A 21,892-nucleotide genomic window follows, 5' to 3' on the forward strand; every position below is an offset into this window, starting at 1 on the left:
TTTTAGAAGTGAAACCTTATTCTTTAAAAGTAGCTAATGTCGCAGCTTAACTTCTTCTTCATCAACGAGCAACACTTAGTGATACACCACCACGTGATACCTCACCACACCAACGAGACACACGGGCTTCACTGGAGCACAAGGCCGTGGCTCCTTTCCACACAGTCACACCTGCGTAAGACAGACACATCAACTGGTTCTTCTCTATTTTCATAGCAGGTATAAGTAACAGATGATCGGTGCAAGTGTTTTGAACCCTAAGACCAGCCCTTCATAGCTCTGTACCAACATCATTAAAGTTTAAAATCCTACAGTGGAATACTTTGTGCACGTGTGATACTTTATTGTCAGCAGAAACATGTTGGGGGAAATCGATGAGTTACAGAGTAAAGCGGCAGTGTCATTAGCAAGTTAAGAATTTAAGATGAAAAGAGAAGTCAATTAAAAGGCTGGGTGTGCAAAATGAATTTTCCGAAATTTTAGCCAGTCGAAACATGATAACCATTCATACCAGCTACTTCTGTACAGCAATACAATCATGTCAATTCTAAGCCAACGCGTGCTCCTATATTCTATGTGGCCAACGCGGTTCTTGTCCTTAGTCAACTTAAGTTCACCCACAGGAACATGCAGTCTGCTTAAAGTAATCCGTTTTCACTTTTCTCCCTCAAATACACTGTGCCATCTCTCTTAGTTATTACCCGTTTCCCACGTTAAATATATCCCGGTGACAGCTAATAAGACCCAAGCTTTCCGGACTATATGGCAGCGAACCACCATAACAGGGCCAGCTCCCACCGTGTACCCGAAAGGAAACGTCGCATTTTTCTGCAACGCTCTTCCGAACAGTTCCGAGTGCTGGTCCGGACAGGCGAGTTCCGCTCCCAGTTCGCTCTCCGTAAAACAGAGTCTGCATCTGGGGATTACACTTTCTCCGACACGGAAGTTGTATTGCTGCCTTAATCAGAAAGGTAAGCCTGTTTTCATTATGTAGGGAACTGCTTTTGCTTGAAAAAGTAGGGAGAAAAAAATTGTTCGCTACCACGGGTGACCCAACAAGGTCATTCCCCTCCCCCGTCTAGTTTTTTTTCTGCAACGTAAATCGTAAATTCTAACTTTTACAGATCTAAATAGACGTATTGTTGTCAAGCTATGAAGTTGTTTTTTCTGCCTTACTGAAAAGCAACAGAAATGAAATGCAACATACTAATATTACCAAACCAATATCTAGCCTGTAACCTAGATATTGACGGAATAGGTCATAATCGGACACCGTACCTATAGCTAGGGACGAGACCGAAAAGAACCGTACGTAAATTTTAATTGACTTTTGTACAAATTGAAGGCAGGTTGTGTTTTATTTTATGAATGGTTAGAGACTAGAACATGCTTGGCATTGATTTTCTTCTTAGTTGACATCATTGTTTTCTTCTTTCAGTCAACTTCTATCAGCCATGAGCGACCAGGAGGAAGAGTAAGTGATTTAATATACTTTTCTACTTTTACGCCCAAGTATCAAATGCGCACTGGCGCGTTGGGATTGTTGGAAACCGATATAGACAAGAGAAATGTGATCCTAGCGATCTTTCACTGAACTGCAACATCAGGGTCATTAAGCCATCGTGGCCTACTGATTCCATATACGTTTACGGAGCAGTGTCTGTTGCTAGTATGTAATGGATGCTTAATCTAACAGGCCCTATAGGGGATTTGTACAGTGTCATAGTCTTACGATAAAGCTGTATGTGTCTTTGGAATTACGATAATGTTGTCTGTTATGCAATATCGTTAACGTTACATTTATTATTATCGATATACCTCCACCTCTTTTGATATAATGTGTTTTGCATCAGCTGATAAATGTCAATTTCCACACGTGATCATAATAGGTAGCTACTGGATGTTGTGAGACGCCAAGAGGTGTGGGCATACCCAGAAGATCAAAGTACACGTACATCCTACAGATGGGCAGGAAAAGTATTTTGTTACTAATATGTAAAATCAAGTTCGGATTGTTCCTATGCTGACACAACACCACAGGCACGGTTACTGGGCTGTGCTAGCGCTGTGTGTAATGTTTGACACCTGTACAGGTACGAAGGGGAGGAGGAAGTTGAGGAGGAGGTTGAGGAAGAGGTGGAGGAGGAGGTGGAGGAAGAGGCCGAACCGGAACCGGAACCTGAGCCGGAACCCGAGCCTGAGCCAGAACCGGAACCGGAACAGGCCAAGCCCAAGCCGAAGTTTATTCCATCGTAAGCCTTCTGATGATGATGATGATTAAATGTACAACGATGGAAGAGTAATCAATGGCTTTGAAATCCAGGCTTCTCTCTTCCTCCACGCATGTCCAGAAGAGTTTTGTGTCCTCTACTGGTGATCATGGCCATGTTCATTAGGGTTCGGATATCCGTCTGTTCTCTCTCCGAAGAGGCACCCTTGCACCCTCTTCTCTGTAGATCTCACTCTTAACTTTACTGTACTTGGTTGTTTGTGTTCTTCTTATCGACGCAGCTATTTATTTCATTTATCCAATTCTACAAACTATTCACTCGGAAAAGCTCGCGATAACTACAAAGACGTTGTTCCTTTTTTTATTAGAACATACGAGCAGCCAAAGTATGAAGGAGACGAAGACGTCGAAGCCAGGTTTGGGGTATGTCACGTTGGAATTCGAAGTTCCTTCATTCACGTAAAGAGAGACTTGAAGCTATTGGGATATCCAGTTGCAATATTTACGTGGCTACAACTCTCATTCACTGTGGTGAAATGACAAGCGCTAGGATAACATATCGTGACAGCTTTTGTTGACGTCCTGATTAGTGGTTTGTAGCAAGTAGGTTCTAGGATATTATTCCTAATATGCTGTCGCTCGCATGTTCACTGTCCTCTTTATTCTTAACACTGAGAATAGAACTAGAATATATCTTTGTCATATAGAGCGACTCTACATTGAAGCAGGTCCACGGATGTGCAATAAACATATAAGCTGTGAATATAACCAACTACTCCTGAACACAGGGCCGGTCCCAGGTAGACATATCAAGATTGCCCCATATGTTGAAAATTGGCGCCATTAATAAGTGTAATTTTCCTGCTACAGCAAATGGCCGACAAGAGGCGTCAGAAGGACCATGTGGAATTGGAAGAGTTCATCAAGAAACACTTCGAGAAGCGAGCCAAGGAGGAGGAGGAGCTGCAGCTGCTCATCGTGCGAAGGGTCAGGAAACACCCAATCTTATTTTTCGATCCATGTAATACCCGTCACATTATCTACGATCTTCGGACGTACTTCGCGATCGTTGGAAGGTTGACCGGTTTTAAGATCGACAGAGGGTTGCGCGTATGTTTCGCCCCAAAAGGCAAAAGTCAAAACCATCCCTGTCACATTAAGCGAAGGCGATCACCTGTGATTAAATCTATGATAATGAACGTTACCTCCCATGACCTCTTGCACGCGCGCGGACAAGGTAAGACAAAACGTTCCTCACAAACAGGCAAGAGATCAATAAATGTTGATTTTTTTGTTGTCGGAATCTTTTCGACCAATTAATGGAATGCGCAGACATAATAGAAATGATGAAAGAAAAGAAAATGTGTTACCAAGCCAGCCTACATACTACCACAGGGTCCACAATTACCCGCAAGTTTCAAGACAGTCAATATTTGCAAACAAACGGAAGACTTGCCGCAGCAGCAGGAAGTTCAGTAGAACTACTCTTCAATTGTTTCATCATCTGAATTTATTCTTTTTCATAAACTTTGATGAAATGACTTTTTACTGGCTCCTTTGTTCCTATAAGACGTATCGAAGCAACAGGTTTTAAGAAATCAAACGATGTGTATGCAAGCGTTAAACTAAATGGAGAAAACGAAGTAATCAACTTCGTACAGATTGCTTGTGTCCTGTTATAAAACTTTGTGTAAGGCTGTGGCTGGTATTTCCCATCAGTGTCCAACATCTGAAATCCATCCCTTATCTTTTATTAAACTGTGGCTATCTTTAATGTTAGGAGAAACGCAAAGCTGAGATGGCGGACAAAGAAACGGCCCGCAAGGAAAGAGAGCGGGAGAGAGTGAACGAGGAGAAGGTACAAACTCTACACTTTCTGAGCTTCTTAAACTCTACACTTCCTTAGCTTCTTCCTATTTGTAAGCTGATGCAAATTAAAGTGTAACTAGTACTGATATTTGATTGAGTGAGACATATGAAGCAACTTGTTGGCACCGGTGCGGCGCAACTGTCAGAGCGTTGGGCTCAACACCGATAGGTCCCAGGTTTCATACTCGTCATGCCCGGACGCTGTCCATTGGTAAAGGCACGACATACATATCATGAAGGGAAGCCCATAGACCCTATCTGTCAAATGTGTGCCCAGAAAAGGCGGATTTGGTGCGCTGCAGATGCCAACGCATGTGCACATTTGCCACAAAGAGCCATATTTTTCTTTATCAACCAAGAGCCAGATTGCAGTACTCTATGACGACATCCATTCCTTTCCAGGCTCGCTTGATGAAGCAGCGCGAGGAGGAAGAGCGCAAGCGCAAAGAGGAGGATGACAGGAAGAAGAAGCTTGCCAACGTGAACCTGCACATAGGCGGCTACCTGTCCCGGGTAGGTACCTGGCACGGCTACTGTATTACATAAGGGTGTAGTCACATGAGCGTGTATATAAGTCCGTATGACTATGAGGTTCGTATTGACATTTTTGTCACACCCATCTCAACCGCTTTCTGCCAGTTTTAAGTACTGTACTGGGCCGTACCGAAACCTGGCACAAAACGATTGAGATGCGTATGAGATGCGTATTGTGTGTACGACTGCGTATGACAAAAGATGCCAATACGAACCTCATACGGACCTGATATACACGCTCGTGTGACTACACCATAAGCCACTTCACAGATTAAACTGTGTATGCGCAACGAGATGCATCGTGGGTAATGTAACAAAGGTGAAGGCCTCTAAGGAGTAGACCTTGCTTAAATAGACGTGATTTGTTTATGTCTTAAGGGCCTTCAACTTTGACTTATTAACTATAGTACGTCTTGCTGCGCATGCTCATACGCCGTGAATTGTTTACTAAAGTCGGTAGTGCCTATATCTAGTCTCCGACACTGCCTTTGCAATTTTGAACAGTGAAAAGTACTTGTATTACTCTTTTAGAATTGCGGCATTTTGTGCGTTGATGTCTCACTAGTGGTGCGCCATAACCTGGGCCTAAGCCCACTTTAGTAGCGAGGTACGCACATTGCTGTAGATACATAGGCAAGAAAAGCTGAAGCTAGAATCTGCTTGGGGAGAAGTGAAATAAAACAGTAAAGCTAGTAACTCCTCTTGCTTCAAGTATTGTACGAGTAGTCTAAACTCCGCTGTCCAGGGCTGTAACTGGCCGTTTGGCGGGCTGCTATAAGCGAGATTTAATCAGGCTATTGTACGAGTATTAAAACGTTATTTAACGTCTGGTCTCGTCTGCCGTCTGATTCCACCCAACTCAGCTCGAGGGGAAGGAGAAGGGTCCCAGCAAGCGGCAGCTGGCGCAGGAGGCCAAGCGGAAGAAGATCATGGCCCGCGTGAAGGCCCTGCCGGACCTCGGCACCCTGTCCGACCACGAGCTGCGCGAGAAGGCGCAGGAGCTGCAGGACAGGCTCAAGTTCTCCGAGGAGGAGCTGTACGACATGAAGGACAAAGTGCAGCGACAGGTTTACGACGTGAGTACGTCAAGGATACGGTGCTTGCACTTTGCAGACATAAGAAATGATCTTTTGGGGCTACTAGTATTACCGCTGATGATCAAGTTTACATGTTATGTAGACTGCAAAGCTTTAAATTGGTTACTGCAACACTTGCCACACTTCAAACTGAGACAGAAGAAGTTATGAGTCTCCTATCGACATCTAAAAGGTATCACACATTGAGGTTTTCATGAGACGCTTGTGTTGAATACGTACATACATTATTGCCGCTGTGGTTGTTATTTCCTTTTACCGTTCAAGTGTTCATTTGTGGTACTTATATTTTCAGATGGACCGTTTGAGGACCACCATTAATGAAGCCATGGGCAAATTGTAAGTACTGTCTCCCTAGATGTACTAGTACATGAGTTATGCAAGAACCAGATTCTCATCATGAGAGTGTACCGTGCTTAGACCGAAATACGTCAACGGGGCTGGTTCGTTGGTTGGTTTCGGAACGTGCTCAAAGGCAATTTGATCGCCTCGAACATGAGCCGCGCCGCCGCGTAGGTACGTGCTTCTACAAGAAAAATTACGTGTACCAGGGCTCGAATTACCACCTGCATATGCAGGTTAGTGTAGGTAAAATTGTAGCTGTGCAGGTATTTCTGGTGTCTACCTGCACCTAACCTGCACTGATCCATGGACCTATAGCTAGCTACTTTTTCCGATACTAAACAATTACAGACCGACACACCTTGCTAATACCCCCTTTCCACTAGGACGGCGCTCCCGCCGCGCTCTCTCTGCGACATAGAATTTGACAGATCGCTCAACGAATTGTTTAAATAAGAAACGAATCTTTTTACACTTTGTGTGTTTTGTTGTCCTCTCGGTCTCACTTTTACATGCTGTCTGATATTCCCAGTAAGAAATGAAAGGTTACACATATCCTATTTAGGTCGCAGTGAGAGCGCATCGCGATCGCCGTCTAGTGGAAAGGAGGTCTTAGAGTACATTTAGCTTGACTAAAATCGCGCTCCTAGCGGCCGGCCTTACAGTTGCCACCACGAGGGGGTCATTAACCCGAGCCAACGAGAGCTTTTGTAAACACATAGACAGAGGGGACTCGAGATCAATAACCCCAATTGGAGATACTTGGCTTGGGACTTCCTCAGCATCAATTGTTCTATATATAGTGCAAATGAAAAGGTCAGGGATATTGATATGGCATTAAGAAATTCACAAAAATTAAGTAAGACAATCCTGGAGGTATGAAGTCTCTGACTTCTTGTTTCTTGTATGTCTCTACAGCAACAAGCCTGGCACAGCCGGCGGCGCACAGAGAGGACGGGTAAGGTCACATTTTTGTTCTTTTGAGCTTATTCCCTCCTATAGGCTTATCATTATGCCGCCTCGGTACGTGTTAAGGTGTAGTGCAATCTCCACCACAGAAAGTGTAGACTTTAAATTGCATGTCGTAGGTTGTAGTAAAACTATATTCAGTACATTGTTAAATGAACAACTTTGGTCCCGTTTTGGAGCATTTATCACTGGTTGAACAGCATGGTTGGACTTCGTTTTAAAACATTGACTTTATTTGAATTGTAACAACACGAAGGATACTGGACAAGTTGAATCACGATAAATTTCCCTGACCTTTTTGTCTTTGTCTTTTCTCGAACTATAGGTTGCTGGGAAGTTCGGAAAGTAACCATCGAACTGAGAACATCGCAGCTACTCCTGTCACTGGCTCGCGGAACACCTATCCTTCTCGCATCTTTATACACAGAAAAAGTCAGTGGCCAAGCCCATAATTTAGGTACCACGCAAAAGAGACGACCTGCTTAACAAAGTTATTCCACATCAAATCACATGTGGGTCGTGTTATCAGCTGAAGTTTAGATTAGTCAAAAGACGCTTTAATTCTCTTAAGCTCGAGCTGGGCATCCGACCAATAGAACAGTACCGCATTGTTTATTCTTACCGAAGTAGTGTTTAAGATAGAATCTGTCACAATTGAAAAAAGTTGTTTGCCTATTTAGCATAATTACATATAACATTTCAAATCGAGTGTTTGGAGAGTGTAAAATAGTATGCGTAGATTTGTGTAGAACAATCATATGTTAACGTTGCTGTAGGTTGTTCGTTATGCTGACATGAACTGGCCAGGAATGTAAATAAAACGGTTAAAACTTTGGTTCCTTCGTCATCTTTTTACAACATAGTAAAGGTGCACTCCTTCATCATTTCTATTAATGAACAAAAGAGTTCTACTCCTCAAGTAGATATTGCGAGGCAACCGTGGAGTTTTCTCGCTATGACAGTTGGTCGGAAGAACACAGTCGGTAGAAGAACGCAGTGTTTCCCCTTAATTCGAAATCTACTTTAGGTTTGTTTATACCTCATTGATACAGTTGTTGATACGAATATCCTGTAGGCTGGGTTTAAATGTGTCATACGTCAACAGATAGATGGCACCGTAAAGGCTAACCCTAATTCACGAAGATCCCGACCGTCATATCCTGCCCCCAAAGGGCCTGTGACGTCACACCCTGTCCCTAAAGAATTGGTGACGTCACATCCTGTCCCATCGGGCGTGACGTCACACACTGACCAGACAGGTTGTATCTGTAAGGCACAAAGGGGTTTAAAATAGCAGGGTGAACCGACTGACCAGCCCACTGACCCAATTCTTTGGGGAAAACCTGACAAGAGGTGTTGATGTTATCGTTTCAACAAATGCAAAAGGTTTAAGTACTTGGAAGGAATCATTAGGGCCTAGTTGTCCACATTTCCCTCACAATGCAGAAGTAATCATCTTTGATCTAGTCGAGATAGTTGCTAATGGCAGGCGTAATGGGAAACGGTCTAGAAATGTGCAGTTTCAGAAAAAAAAACACCTCGTCGGATCTGCATTACATTTACAAGTCTATATCGGAAGAATCAAAGGAGCCAAGGTAAAGTAGGCTGCATGAAAGTTCATCTGAGGTGGTAAATTATATAGCGAGAAAATTAAACAATTCCACTTCCGAACAAGTCTAGCGGCCTTTTTCAGCTTACTGTGCCCCGAGTGCATGCTATAGACGCGAGCTTTTTTACACGTGTGGGTCAGATAGCTAAAAAAGCAACAACTATAGATTCTGTTCAAATTTCTTCAGTTGGAGTCTAATTTTCTTATAAAATGTAGGGTGTTTGTGCCCAGAAACCCGTAAAAGGCGGGGCAATCCGTCGTAACAAGAACTTCAATATTGGCACCCACAGATACAATTGCAAACTGGGCTGCTGAAGCCCCAGACTTGCACGGATGTGATCCAGTCTGCAGGTGCCAGCATGACGACAAGCAATTTGCCGTCTATTTTGGGCAAAGATAAGGATATAAGTTGTCGAACTAACCACCTGTAAGTAAATGTACGATCAGCATAAACACGCCACAGGGATGAAACGCTTGTTATATTTCAGCCATACCATATATGGTATGGTGAAATATATTGTATTCGTAATGTTTCTTTCTTTCTTTCTTTCTCCTGTCAAATCTTCAAAGCGATTCATCTCCGTCGTTCCGTGACCGAATGACCTGAAATTTGGCACAAGGGTAGAGTGGGTCAATACCGAGGTGCTTTTTTCTCATTTTTTTCATATCTGCCTCTAAAATGATTTTATTGAAGTTTAAAGGTCATGTTTTGACCAAAACGGTATATTGTGGCCCCCTGTTCCCTTGAATTACAATGGAATGACCTTAAATTTGGTGTAGATAGGCATTAGATAGTTGGTAAAATGATCCAAGTAAAATTTTGGGCATAAACTACTTTAAAATGCTTAATTTCAGCGCTTTTCTGAGTTGAAATTGGTTTTCTTTCGGCTTCCTGCCGTGAACTCCCGTGACCCCAGAGCCCACAGGTGCCAGGTGCCAGCGGTCTGGGGAGAGCGAGAGATAATTACTTTATGGACGCCAGCCAATCAGCGACGAGAAAGGCGAATGCTAGTTAATATTCATAAGCGGGGCCTTGCAATCCCGTATATACACAAACAGATGCATATTACAGCCTTACAGTGGCCATATGGCACCCTGTGCCGGGTTTGAAATTGTAGTTTGCGAGGATTTGGAGTTCAGACAGGGTCATTTGAGCGGTAGCGGACGGTACGCGTGCATTGAACGTTAGTGTCGATGAATTTACCAACATTCCGCATGGCACTATCAATCATTTTCGGCAGATTTGGACAAGGAAAATTGGACGGCTTGCGTTTAGTTTTGATAGGTAAGTTTGACAGTGGCGAGAATGCATGTATTTTTTCCCGAACAAATGTACGGTAGGTACTTCTAGTGTTGTTGTTGTTCTTTTTTGACGTAAACTTTGTACATTCAAATTGTAAGTAACTTTAAACTGCCAGAGTTTGAGCCCAATAAAACACTCTCAGTACCAGAGTATCACCACTGACCTCCGAAAAGAAACCCCCGAACAAAGTAGAAACACCTATCCTCCAGGTCTCGCACGCTACGAGCAGGAAATTATAACACTCAGACAAGATTACGTCCGATGGCTGATTGCATACAAAGTAAAACAATTTAACAGTGGTAGTTCTAGTATTTTTAATCTACCGGTATAAGTCTTACTACCGGTATTATGCCAATGCATGTTAAAGCAAAATCAAATTAACTTGTTGGTCCTGGGATCTTTCAGAAAAGAAATGAAGCGACAGAGTGGTAGAATTCTTGTAAAATTTCGAGACGTCTCCGTTTATGTAATGGCTCATACAAAACAAGACGAAGATTGAAGTTTTTAGCTTGAAAAAAACAACAAAAACACTCCTACTACACAGTACCTGCACCTGACAATTATTAAAACGTATGCCCTACTTGCTTAAAAAAAGTTCACTGCAATAATAAATGTACCCACATCACAAGGAGATTATGACGGTACTTAGACCTAGTTATCGAAGTGGAAATTGTTGAATGGCGTCATGTAAATTCATGACGAAAATCTTCTGAATGGAAGATGCGTTTTTTTTCACTCTCGGAAAAATAGGAGCTGCCGCAATTCTAAAAACCAATCAGTTATGCATAGGCGCTCCTGTGGAAGATTATATTCTTCTATATGGGCCCGGGGCATATTGGGCAAGCTCTGTTTTGACATGGAATCAATTCACAATATTAGTTCTCTTTTGGGGATAACTTACATTAAAATATTGCATTTTTGCGCAGGGGTGACTTGGAACAGTCCAATGTTGCGTGGGAATGGGTATGGCTGAAATATGCTGTATTTGCACCCAAGCAAATGTCGGCCTTTCTAGTTAAAGATTTCCGTCACATTGTGGTGGGGATACGTCAAGAAGCGGTCGGACTGGTCACCTGTATGGAAGGGACTTATCGCCATCACGTCACGGATTTAACTATGAATGAAGATTATTTCCGCCAATTTCTTTTTTGTGGCGAAAGATAAGTATAAAAGTGGTCAAACTTCAACCAAATCTCAGTTTGCTCAGGAAGAAGAAGACGAAAGAGGACTTCATCTTGTGTTACTTTAAATTCCTGACAACTCTATCTAAAAAAGTTTGTAACAGTTTTAAACGTACTTGTAATATTGGCCAGAAATGAAGCTATCTAAAGGCACTTTTTTGAGCGGCCTGGTCTCGCTCCTGCCGCTCCTGGTGGCGGGCCACTCCTGGATCGCCTGCACGGACTACACGGAGATGAACGGCGAGTACTGGGACGCCGACAAGTGCCGGGCCTTCCCTCGGTCTGGCCAGCAGTTCGTGCCGAAGACGGAGTTTGGCATCGACAAGGGGTACAACTTCCACGGGGCGGAGGAGCAGGCCTGCCGCACGGTGAGGAATGACGCCGGGGCGTACACGGCGGGTTATCCCATGGCGGTGTACTATCCCGGGCAGAGAGTCGTCTTCACGCACCCCACCAAGGTAAGGCTGCGGCCTGCTATGGTCTGTCTTTCGGTTACCGACGCACTGTATGTTCTTGGCTGTTCAAGCTCTAATAAATTTAATTCGCCATCTCCTTTAATTTCGTCCGGCCAACTCGGCCAGGATAGTTTTTAGCTAGGCTGACTTTGTATAAGATCCGGTAAAGAAAAAGATAACGTTATGCATGATTTAGTGCACGATTTGGACTTACTGTAAAGTACGGTCTACACGACTATCTCAGAATTATGGGCGCGGTCCGTCGATCTTTCAAAGAGTGTGGTCTGGCTACACATGGGACTCTGGGAGGGTACATATATGCGTGTTTTATTTAATATTTCCGTTGAGTTTAAGAACTGGTTATATCTTATTCTTCATCTGGCAAGTTAACTTTACTGACCATGTACTCATTTCCCCGCGTGACAGAACCACGTAGCCGATCCCGACTGCACCAACAACCACATCCCCGACAACGGCAACAAGATCATGATCGGCGCGAAGGATGCCGACGCCGACCCGAAGTTTTCCGAGTTCCAGCTGCTGGAGGACCTCGGCGTTTCTCCGACGGGGAAAGCCGAGTCGGTCATGACGTCTTACCCCAAGCCGGGTTTCCAGAACGCGCCCAAGTTTTGCGAGAACACGGACAAAGCTCTGGCCACTGGCAACTTCACACTTCCGGCAGACATGCAACCAGGTAACCACAGCCAATTTTCGTTAGATTTCAACGTAATATGTGGGATTTGTACACTTATTCATGATGTCGCGAACAGCTTTCCTACTTCAGACATTTTCCGAATGATAGATGCGTGACCCGTCGAACTTTATATTTTCCGCCACCTGTAATTGATATACGAAGCTCTCATCTTGGGAGCGGTCTTCTCTGATTTTTTAACTTACGTCCTCTCCTTTTGTTCTCAGGCCGCTACACGTTCCTGTGGGCCTGGAGCTTCAACGGCCCCCAGGACACGTACACCAGCTGCTGGGAGGCGGACGTGGTGGCCTCGCAGTCCGAGCGGGATTCCCGCCTGCAACAGCGCGGGCAGGACAGCGGCGACGCCTGCGACTTCAACACGAACTGCAACGGCGGGAACTCCGGCGAATCCGGAACCGGAGGGGAATCCGGAACCGGAGGGGAAACTGGCGGGGAATCCGGAAACGGAGGGGAATCCGGAACCGGTGAAGAGACGGCGGGTTGTGACAACTGCCTGGCCTTCTCCTACACCATCCTGAAGACCAACGTGGCGACCGGTGAAATCAGCATCTCCGGTGACTTCCCGCCACCGAGGGCCGATCCCGACCACCCGGGACAGGTGGACGTCCGGTTTCCGTTCCCAGTCAACAAAGCTGTGGTGAGCTGAGTTTGGAAACTTAATTAGGGGTTCGTTGAGTCACTTTAAAGACAAGATGGAAATGCTTCTGTGAAGACAGCGTTCGCATTCTAAAGATGTCAATGTTTGAAATCAAAGTTTTATTGAGACTGGAACTTTACAAATTCATGTTACTTGTCTTCAGTGGTTCATTGGGTCAAGAAGATATAATTGTAAACGTTTTTATCTATATCAAAAGCGAGAAGATAAAACTGGCAGTTTTATTTAAACATTACGCTGACAGTATTATATCAAACTTTGAATGTTTCTATGTTTCAAATACGTACATGTATTTCTCATCTTAATCTAACGATCATAATTGTTCTCAAACTTAACAACTCGTATCCCTCCCCCACAGTTTAAGATCGGCAAGAGCACGATCATACCCTCCACCGAGACAACTGACGGCGTGTTCGTGCTGAGTGAAGAGGACCTGGCCCCGCTGGCAGGCAACACGATAACCGTCACCGTCAGGTACGACAGCGGTGCCGGGCCGGACTGCTTCAGCCAGGCGGGGCGGGTGCGCATCCAGCACGTCGGGTACATCGCCCAGACCACGCTGGACGTCAACTTCGAGCAGGAGTGGAACGGGGGCGGGATGGGGGGCATCGCCCTCCCGGACAGCCGGAGGACCCTGTCCGAGGACTGGTGGGTGGAGGTCCAGTTCCCATGTCCGGAACTCACCTTCCAGGTCTGGTACGGCAACGACCAATCATCGGCCGAGCAGAAGGCTCTGGGCCAGTACGTCATCCGCCAGCCCGAGTGGGAGACGCACAACACCGACCACGTAGGCTTCACGGTGCAGAACAGCGCATGCGAGCTGGATGACGTCGTAGCGACCTTGGTAACTGCCCCTAAATAATGTGTTGAGATGACGATATATGTCACGTATACCAAAAAGTTAAGCACAGTCGTAATAACGTAAAATGAAATGTGCAGGTGGCAGTGTTCTTTAGATGTGCATTTGGTCACATGCTATGGAGACATCTACTATGTGGGAAACAAGAGATATCGATTCCCTCTGATTCTTATCCCCCCCCCCCCTTTTCAATGTGTCAGGTGCTAAAACAAACTATTCTCATTGATTTTAACATGAGCGAATAGTTGCCATAAAGTTGAGTTACTGGAAGCAACATTCCCATTAAATGTTTATCATTTCTAAGTGTATTACGTATTAAACACGTAACCTAAAATGTAACAGTGCTGGCCATCGTTATAGTGATTCTTTTGTAGAAAAATACTTATCAATTCAGGGTAACGTTTATCATAGAAAATCCCACACAACAATATTGTTGTAGTGTTGACATTATTGTTTTACATTGCTACCAATACCAACATGATTGGCTCAGGAAGTCAGTCATTGTCAGATTGGCAAAATAAACTACTAGTACTTATCATGAAATCTTCTGTCTGGCTGTCTTTGTAAAGTATGGGGTGTATATGTTGCTTGAGTAATTTGATTTACACAAACTTCTCAGCACTTTTAATGCAATAAGGTACATGCAGAAATTTTCCAACGTAGCACATTACATTCAACCGTACACCAATTACACTCAATGGTGAATCGGACATGTCAGAGCAATCCAATTAAGAATTTGCTTAAATTTGAAATGGATTATAATGCCCCACAGAGAGTTAGTATGCAGGTCCTACAAACATGTAGACCTGCAAACCCCCTAACTTGTAACTTTGGGTATCTAAACAAGAAGAAGTAAGAAAACAAGTTAATTTGTCGGACTTGCCTGCTCTAGCCTGATTAATTCACACTTATAGTGGCCCAGTGGTCACATGGGTACTTGACACGCTGGTACCCAGCGCCGCGAAGAAGCCATAGGTTTTAATAGATCGTGGCAAGGAGCTTATATTGAGATCGTGGGCTTATTAGTTACAATCCACCTCAAGCCGAACAAAATAAAGTCAATGGAATTCATAGCTGTCATGTTGTTTTGTGTGTGAGTGAATTACCCTAGAAAATCGTAAGTTGTAAGACATGTAACTGTGTGCACGCCACTATGTGCGATACCTAGTACTATTGTACTTGAACCTCCTTCGAGTCCTTGGGTGAATGGATTCGATAGGACATTATTTATCCCAAGTAAAGATTTTAGTCTTCTACTACTATTAAATGTGTGTTGTTCGCCTTGAAAGTACCCGCAGAATTGATCATCAATGAAGCAGCCGGCGGCTAGCAAGTTAATGTACTAGTATGCAAGGAACCATGGCAGCCCGAGCGCAATAATAATGATATGCAGCGCCTCTGCTACGTCACGACTTTCCAGAAATAGCTCGGCGGAGACACCAGCGGGGTATTTCACACAACCAAAACAAAAGGACTGGGTCTTTGTAAAACATGGTTGAGACCGTCTGGCGGTGAAAAGGTGCCAAAATCAATTTGCATCAAGGCATATTTGCATAAAAGCTTTTCGACCAAAAGTTACGGCGGTCTGGAAATGGCGGAGAGACAAGAAAACGACGTAGAAGGACTAAGAAAACTGCAAACTACCGCTTGCCGAGCCTCCAGAGAGGGGAGGGTACCATGCCCCCATGATGACTGCCAGGGAAATGCAGTGTTCTTTCTAAAAGGTGCAGGTTTGGACGTGCATTACCGCGCTAAGCATGGGACAAAACCAGACGCAACAGCAGAAAAAGCGGCAAAACAGAGCTTTGTTTCGAGGAAATGAAGCAGAGACTGCAAAAGATCGAGGTGCGTTTGCATTTGTGAGGATTTGGGTGTTTATGGACGAGTTTTGCTGAATTAATATGATACACTGTTCAAGTTATAATAATTATCTTTGCAGCTCGCGGGAGATTTCTAGCAAACAGGGAGCCACTACGGGTTTCTACAATAACCTCCTTGGTTTCTTACTAATCTTAGTGTTGAGTCGTACATTGTTCACTAATTTTGTCTTAGATAAAAGTTAATAGACTTTTCTTGTTTATTTTCAGACGTGAGTAAATAGTATTGTAAGCCTTATAATACAGTAACTGCTTTTCGTACAAGCCTGACAAAGTTCCAAAATGATGCATAAGCAAATCGTCATTACTGTAAAAAAAACATCTGAAAATGTGTGTGCATATCATGATTTCCAACTTATAATATCTGTATATTTTACCGTTGATTACGTAGTAGTAAAGACATGAAGAGATGTATTTGTGGGATGCAATATCTAATGTCTTCTTTGTTATTACAAAACTCTCCTATGGATAGTACATTGTACTCACTTTGCATTTACATTGTCTTACAGGCAAATGAGCAAGGAGGTCAACAGTTTTCAGTAACAAGCCCAGCACTGTCAACCAAAGTCACTGCAACAAGACCCGAAGCTGCTGCAAAAAAGGCAGGCATCGTCCTTCAGGCCGGAGACTTCCTGAACTCCTTCTCGAGTGGGTGCCCACCAGATTCCTTGACAGTTGAAGGGAATGACAAGGTGGTAAACTATCACCTGTGGTATGTTTCAGAGACAGCAGAGGACAGCAAGACATTCATATCTATTGTCTGTAAGCCGGTCGGCGTAAAAATGTTTTCAAAACATCCTCATCAACAGGCTACCAAAAGCAGTCCAGTTCCAGACACTGCAGATCCACTGTACGACTCCCCACACCAATAATAATCTCGTCCCCAGGATAGTTCGCTTCTCCCAGGCATGCTTCACACAGGATTATGCGTTCTCCTTCCCAGGACCGTCTGTGTGACGAACCAGTAGCCCTCATGTGACCATATCATGTATTGCACAAAAGACTAGCACACGCATATTCAGAGGAATAAGACAGTTTATTGGGATGCTGTGGAGGAGCGTGGGTACTTGAGGTTCAGTGAAACCTTGACTAGTGCCCATTTGTAGTACCTAAGGACCACCTGGCCTTTGTGACTATTTTTTCCCACTGACACCTGTCTTTGGTGGCCACGTGGAAGAGCAAAAAAATGTCATCACAAAGAAATAAATCCAACCCACATCTTTATTTCAATTCCCAGACAATCAAGAAAATCAGGACAAGGAGTACACCAAACAACCTTAAAATAATACCTTATAGCTCAGCTAATACACAAAGTGCAATAAACAATTCATAAATACTTAACCAAGCAGCACTTGTATCCTTCATACAATACTTGATCACCACAAAGACTTTGAAAATGACCTTGAACAGAAGTGTCAGACTGAAACATTTCATTCAACCCCCTCCCAGCCCATAAAACAACAATCTGGCAGATTGTCCCAAGAACTTATCTATGAAACTTAGGTACATTGGGGGTACTTTCAGAGCAGTTCAGTAATAAGAAAACTAGTATTCACCATCAGATTTGCCTTCAAGGGTACAAGAATGTTTAATGACACTTACCAGTGCCAATGTAACGGACAACCTGGCTACATGTTGATAAAATGTCCTGCTATATACTTTTGATTTATGTACAAAAGAGAATGTAACTCTTTAAGTAACTTCTATTACCAGTTCAGGCAACTCAGCTGTGATTTTGTTACAAGCTCGTCAGAGAGCAGAGTTACACTTGATTAAGTACTTATCAAGATACATGACTGCTTCGTGGTAAAACAATATTGATGTAACATGCTAATAAACTCATCAGTCTATTCATCCATCTACAAATATCTAATATAAATCTGCATCCATTTTATATCTGACACTTGTTACTTGCTAACTCTTGTTACTTTGTCATTTTCCTTTTCAATGACATCTTATAAAAGAGATATTGCTATTTTTCCATGGCCAAAATGAAAAAAACATTGTCAACGGATTACTTTTAGTAGTAGTTACTCCCTAAAACAACCAGATGGCAAGACTAGAGGCAAAAATGGTGTACATGACATCATGAAAACAATGATAAATAGTTCTATAACATAAAGCTGAGATAAATACATGTTGTGCAGACTGCTGAAGCAAATGTGTACCATCTACACTGGGATAGGAAGCTTTGCACATGTACATAATGCATGCAGTAATTTGGTTGACACCCCACCTGTATAAAATTCAATGTCCCAGTTTAAAGTTCACAGTGTACGTGTAATACAGAACAATATGCATGTCAATCGGGCCCTTAGTATCATCTAGAAACAGTGACAACACTCTGATGTCAAAGAAAGGTGGGCATTTGGTTTGGAAGAAGACTTTTAAGGCAAGGACTAATAATGCAGAGGCTCTAGTAATACATAGCACAATTATATAATTTCAAAGCACTATAATATATAGACTTACGTCTGACACAAGCAACTCATATCCCTGTACTGCTACCAAAGAGGAAAATTTAGGCTGGAAGTCACCTGAATGATGTCAATATTCAAATCTTTGTCTGTATCATGAAAGGACTTATTCCCATTCTGTGGTGCCGGGCGGCTTGGCTGTCATGTCGTACATCACGCGGGAAACCCCCGGAACCTTCTCAATCTCTTCTGCCATCTTACTCACCAACTAGGACAAAAGGGAAAGTCTGTCATTACAACAACATATTTGTAAAATATAGTGAATCTCCGTTGATACTAGTATTTCGTTTTTTAAGACATGGTACTCCTCCAACAAATGCAAGATCAAGTCTGTGTGCCAAAACCCGAAGTTAGTTCAATCATCATGCAAATAAAGTAGAACCACTGGCAGTCAAATGTGCCATTTTCTACAAAGGAGTTTTCTGACCACACTGTACGTCTTCTGATCATAGTGCCAAGAGTACGTCTGCGATGAAGGTTAGACATCCAGGTAATAAGATATGCCAAATACAAGTTACTCAAGCGACTGGATATGACTTTGGGACGGTCACACATTTCAGAGAGCATCCACAGTCTTTCATCAGTAACAACAGTTTCCAAAATCTTGTCCAGTTGCTTGAGTAACTGGTATTTGGACAACCAAGTGCACTTGATTAAGGTTGAAAAATTGTACTTGATTAAGGTTGAATAATTGACCAAACAAACATTTTAAAATTTCAACCAAACCTTTAGATTTTTGGAACCATTACTTATCAAACTGGACTTACCTCCACCGGTATGTGGTCCCCAGGCACGGCGGGGATTCCCGTCATGAAATCGTTAGTGATGAAGGTTCTGATAACGACAGAGCGCTGACACGACGCCTGCCGAAGAATCGCGTCACGGCCGAAATGCAGAGGCACCATGATGATGGGCATCTGGCTCAATGTTTTCATGTGACCTGGGGTTCAGTAAGATCAGAGCCAACAGGACAAGCTTCAGTGGAAGCAGTAGTTCCACATCTTTTATTTATACAGTTTAATCTATAGTCTTTGGTTTCTACAAAAAACAAACTCTTAAGTGCAAAACCTACACTGGCTAAACTCCTTGTTGCCGTCTGAAACTGATCTGTTATTGGTACTGGACACTGATTGTGTTACAATATCTATGTTAAGTTTGTCTAACCATACATATTTTATTGGTTAATCATTTCCTTGTTTTTATCCTACAAGTTGAAATCGTTTGTAAAATTCAGCACAACTCAGTTTATGCTGCAATGCCGATTTGTACATTGCTCAACAAACCGATTACAACTAATAAATATCCAGCTAATGTTTTGGAGACCGCCTGTAGCCTCCTTCAGGGCAATACTGAAACAGTCTTTGGTTGTGTGCAAAGAACTTCATTCAAGAATGTTTTACCAAGCTGAAGGAACTTGTCACAAATCTAACACTAGAAACCACATTGTCAATGTCTGAACTCACCACTCTCCAGCAGAACTTTCTTGGCGATGTGATCTGCCTGACGGAGGGTGCTCAGCACGCCTGTGGTCAGGAACGTTGGCGTGACGTCAGGTATGATTTCCTTGATGGGGTCACCAAACAGGAACACAACTCTGCAACACAGTTGTGTGTGGTCACACATTTATTGATATACCTTGTACATAAGACAAGTTAACATTAAAAGAGATAACTTTCTTGCACATTCATGCCCAAAGGCTAATTGTAAATGAGCAAAGAGCTATAAACAGACACATATTACATAGGAACAATTTACTGTTGATGGATTTGACTTCTTTATTGGTGGCAGTGGAAGATGAGCCTCCACATTTGAAGTAAGAAGTGGATTAAAGGATTTTAGAAAAAGATTTTTTATGCTCACATAAGCCATGAGAGAGTGTGGATACTTAGATATCTGCCATCAGTATGCTGCAAGTGTGAGGATATAGCACGCCTGGTCCCAAGTTAAGAAAAAAGTCCTGTACACTCGTTCGTTCTTTCTTCCATCCATGTACTAAACATGCTAAAGGAAAGAACTGTTTTTCCTGTAAATATGCATGTTACCTGTTGACACAGCCACATATCCTGGGGATGATCTTGGCCAGTTTGAAGAGGGTGGGCCAGTGGGGAGGCTCGCTGGAGGAGATGGCAGCCACGTAGCTGTACGTTCTCGCATCACCCTGGAAATAGTACATGTAGGTTTAAGAATAAGAGATCTTTCAGGATAAACATTTGGGCAAGATAGGACTTGGAAAGTCCCAGACTCTTTTCAACTCTGACAAATGCTCTAGACCCCCACAAATATTTGTACTTTAAGTTACACATCTTTTGAAACAACTCAACCTTATTTCTAAACCTTATTTCACTAAATTTAGCCCCATGGTTATAGAGTTAGTTCCTCAAAACCCTAGACTCCTTTTTGTGTTGGTTGACTTTGAATGAACAGAAGAATCGTCTCCAAGTAAGTAAGTAGTTAGAAAAGAGTGTACCAAGTACACAGAACCTTGTTCTCATGCTTTTGAACATTCATCTCTACAGCTTGAATGACATGACTTTCAACCATACTTAAAGTATGGAATGGTAGCAAGACATACAAATGTAAAACTAGTGGGGGAAACGATTTAGAGGCAGAGTCTATATTGTCACAGTTTTGTTGAGACAAATCGGTTACCTGGACTCCCACAGACTTGATGGGCAGGAGAGTGGACATCATGGGGTGTTGTCTGGTCATGGAGGCCAGCATGGATCTCTCCTCTTCTGTCGTGCTGTTCTTGATCCGCTGTAGCAGGGCATGGGGCTACAACAGGACACACAAACATACCAGTAGGAAGCTGGCTTTTTCTTTCACAAACAATCATGGACAACACTGAAGGAAACCATGTCTACTTGACAAAAAACAGCAAAGGGATGAACGAATTCAACTTATTGCAATTCAAGTTGGAACTATAGATAAGATACATCAATGTATCTAGGAATTATGATTCTTGTTAATTTCAACAGTTATCCAACTTGTCTTCGGGTTAGTGAACGGGGCAAACCGTAGGTAGGGAAAAAGATACATACATAGTTTACCTTTTCTAGGGTGTCGGCAAACTTGACGATCAGTCTGAGGATGGTGTGGGTCTCGTTGTAGTCGTCGCAGTGATACGGTTCGTCAGCACAGATCACACGGATGGCCAGACCAGGGCCTGAAATGGAGAGGGAAATTAGAGATGACTTCAAAATTTTCATTCTACACTGAAGTTCTACGTTGCGTAGACAAGCTATGTTTTTCGAAACTGCCACAGGTATACTAAGTAAGAAAGTAACAGGTATACTAGTATATAAAAAAATGACAGCATTTTCCCATACTTTTATACAATAGAATCACAACCCGTTTCATTTCATCTCTAAGCAGATTTATTTAATAATAATATTAATTTATTGGTTTGGCTGTTCAGCCCACACTTTTTTTTCTGTTTCAATGTCTCTCTCTAGTGAGTCACATCCATCAGCTAGCTTACAGATTACATGATAAGTACAGCTCAGCCTGACCTGGGAAGGGATGTCTCTGTACCAGGTCCTGCGGCAGACCCAGGTCACGCCCGAGCGCACGCACTTCGTCCTTGTGGAAGTCCTTCAAAGGCTCGACCACACGGCCCTGTGGGATACAGGCAATTGTGACTGGGTAAAGTTTCATTGTGGAGTACCAAAAGGAGAGACATAGAACACAGCTTAATGATAACAGCACTTTTATATTTAGCCTTCG

At 43.1% G+C, this 21,892-nt stretch overlaps 3 protein-coding genes and 1 long non-coding RNA gene across 6 annotated transcripts in view; 3 read left to right on the plus strand and 1 right to left on the minus strand.

Annotated features, from left to right (window-relative positions):
* Nucleotides 1–718: 718 nt before the first annotated feature.
* Nucleotides 719–7,873, plus strand: LOC118414897 (troponin T, fast skeletal muscle-like). Of its 2 annotated transcripts, none has more exons than XM_035819190.1 (11): nucleotides 719–971; nucleotides 1,453–1,474; nucleotides 2,094–2,252; nucleotides 2,599–2,653; nucleotides 3,101–3,217; nucleotides 4,011–4,088; nucleotides 4,502–4,612; nucleotides 5,497–5,709; nucleotides 6,023–6,066; nucleotides 6,988–7,027; nucleotides 7,364–7,873. In XM_035819190.1, exons 2-11 carry the CDS (start codon nucleotides 1,455–1,457, stop codon nucleotides 7,385–7,387), a joined length of 861 nt encoding a protein of 286 aa, XP_035675083.1. In that variant the 5' UTR covers nucleotides 719–971; nucleotides 1,453–1,454; the 3' UTR covers nucleotides 7,388–7,873. The 2 variants fall into 2 exon arrangements, with proteins under 2 accessions (XP_035675083.1, XP_035675082.1); XM_035819189.1 differs by having other exon boundaries at nucleotides 819–971; nucleotides 1,439–1,474.
* A 3,268-nt stretch (nucleotides 7,874–11,141) lies between these two features.
* On the plus strand, nucleotides 11,142–13,828 carry LOC118413447. Its single transcript, XM_035816830.1, has 4 exons — nucleotides 11,142–11,589; nucleotides 12,013–12,280; nucleotides 12,505–12,935; nucleotides 13,312–13,828. Exons 1-4 carry the CDS (start codon nucleotides 11,266–11,268, stop codon nucleotides 13,813–13,815), a joined length of 1,527 nt encoding a protein of 508 aa, XP_035672723.1. The 5' UTR covers nucleotides 11,142–11,265; the 3' UTR covers nucleotides 13,816–13,828.
* Nucleotides 13,829–15,613: 1,785 nt separating this feature from the next.
* Nucleotides 15,614–17,440, plus strand: LOC118413449. Its single transcript, XR_004830870.1, has 2 exons — nucleotides 15,614–15,657; nucleotides 16,199–17,440. It is a non-coding gene; the product is annotated as an uncharacterized LOC118413449 (long non-coding RNA).
* Nucleotides 16,895–21,892, minus strand: part of LOC118413448 (GMP synthase [glutamine-hydrolyzing]-like) — a 16,612-nt gene continuing 11,614 nt past the window's right edge. Inside the window, exons 13-19 of one of the 2 annotated variants that reach the window (XM_035816833.1) lie at nucleotides 21,679–21,784; nucleotides 21,217–21,332; nucleotides 20,816–20,941; nucleotides 20,209–20,324; nucleotides 19,630–19,760; nucleotides 18,934–19,106; nucleotides 16,895–18,374 (exon numbers count right to left, since the gene is read on the minus strand). In XM_035816833.1, the coding sequence (XP_035672726.1) occupies nucleotides 18,273–18,374; nucleotides 18,934–19,106; nucleotides 19,630–19,760; nucleotides 20,209–20,324; nucleotides 20,816–20,941; nucleotides 21,217–21,332; nucleotides 21,679–21,784 (870 nt within the window). In that variant the 3' untranslated portion in view covers nucleotides 16,895–18,272. Of the gene's footprint in view, nucleotides 18,375–18,933; nucleotides 19,107–19,629; nucleotides 19,761–20,208; nucleotides 20,325–20,815; nucleotides 20,942–21,207; nucleotides 21,333–21,678; nucleotides 21,785–21,892 lie in introns of both variants that reach the window. The other variant, XM_035816831.1, reaches the window with a different exon arrangement.

This window comes from Branchiostoma floridae, chromosome 4 (assembly GCF_000003815.2).
Source record: "Branchiostoma floridae strain S238N-H82 chromosome 4, Bfl_VNyyK, whole genome shotgun sequence".
Lineage (NCBI taxonomy): Eukaryota > Metazoa > Chordata > Leptocardii > Amphioxiformes > Branchiostomatidae > Branchiostoma > Branchiostoma floridae.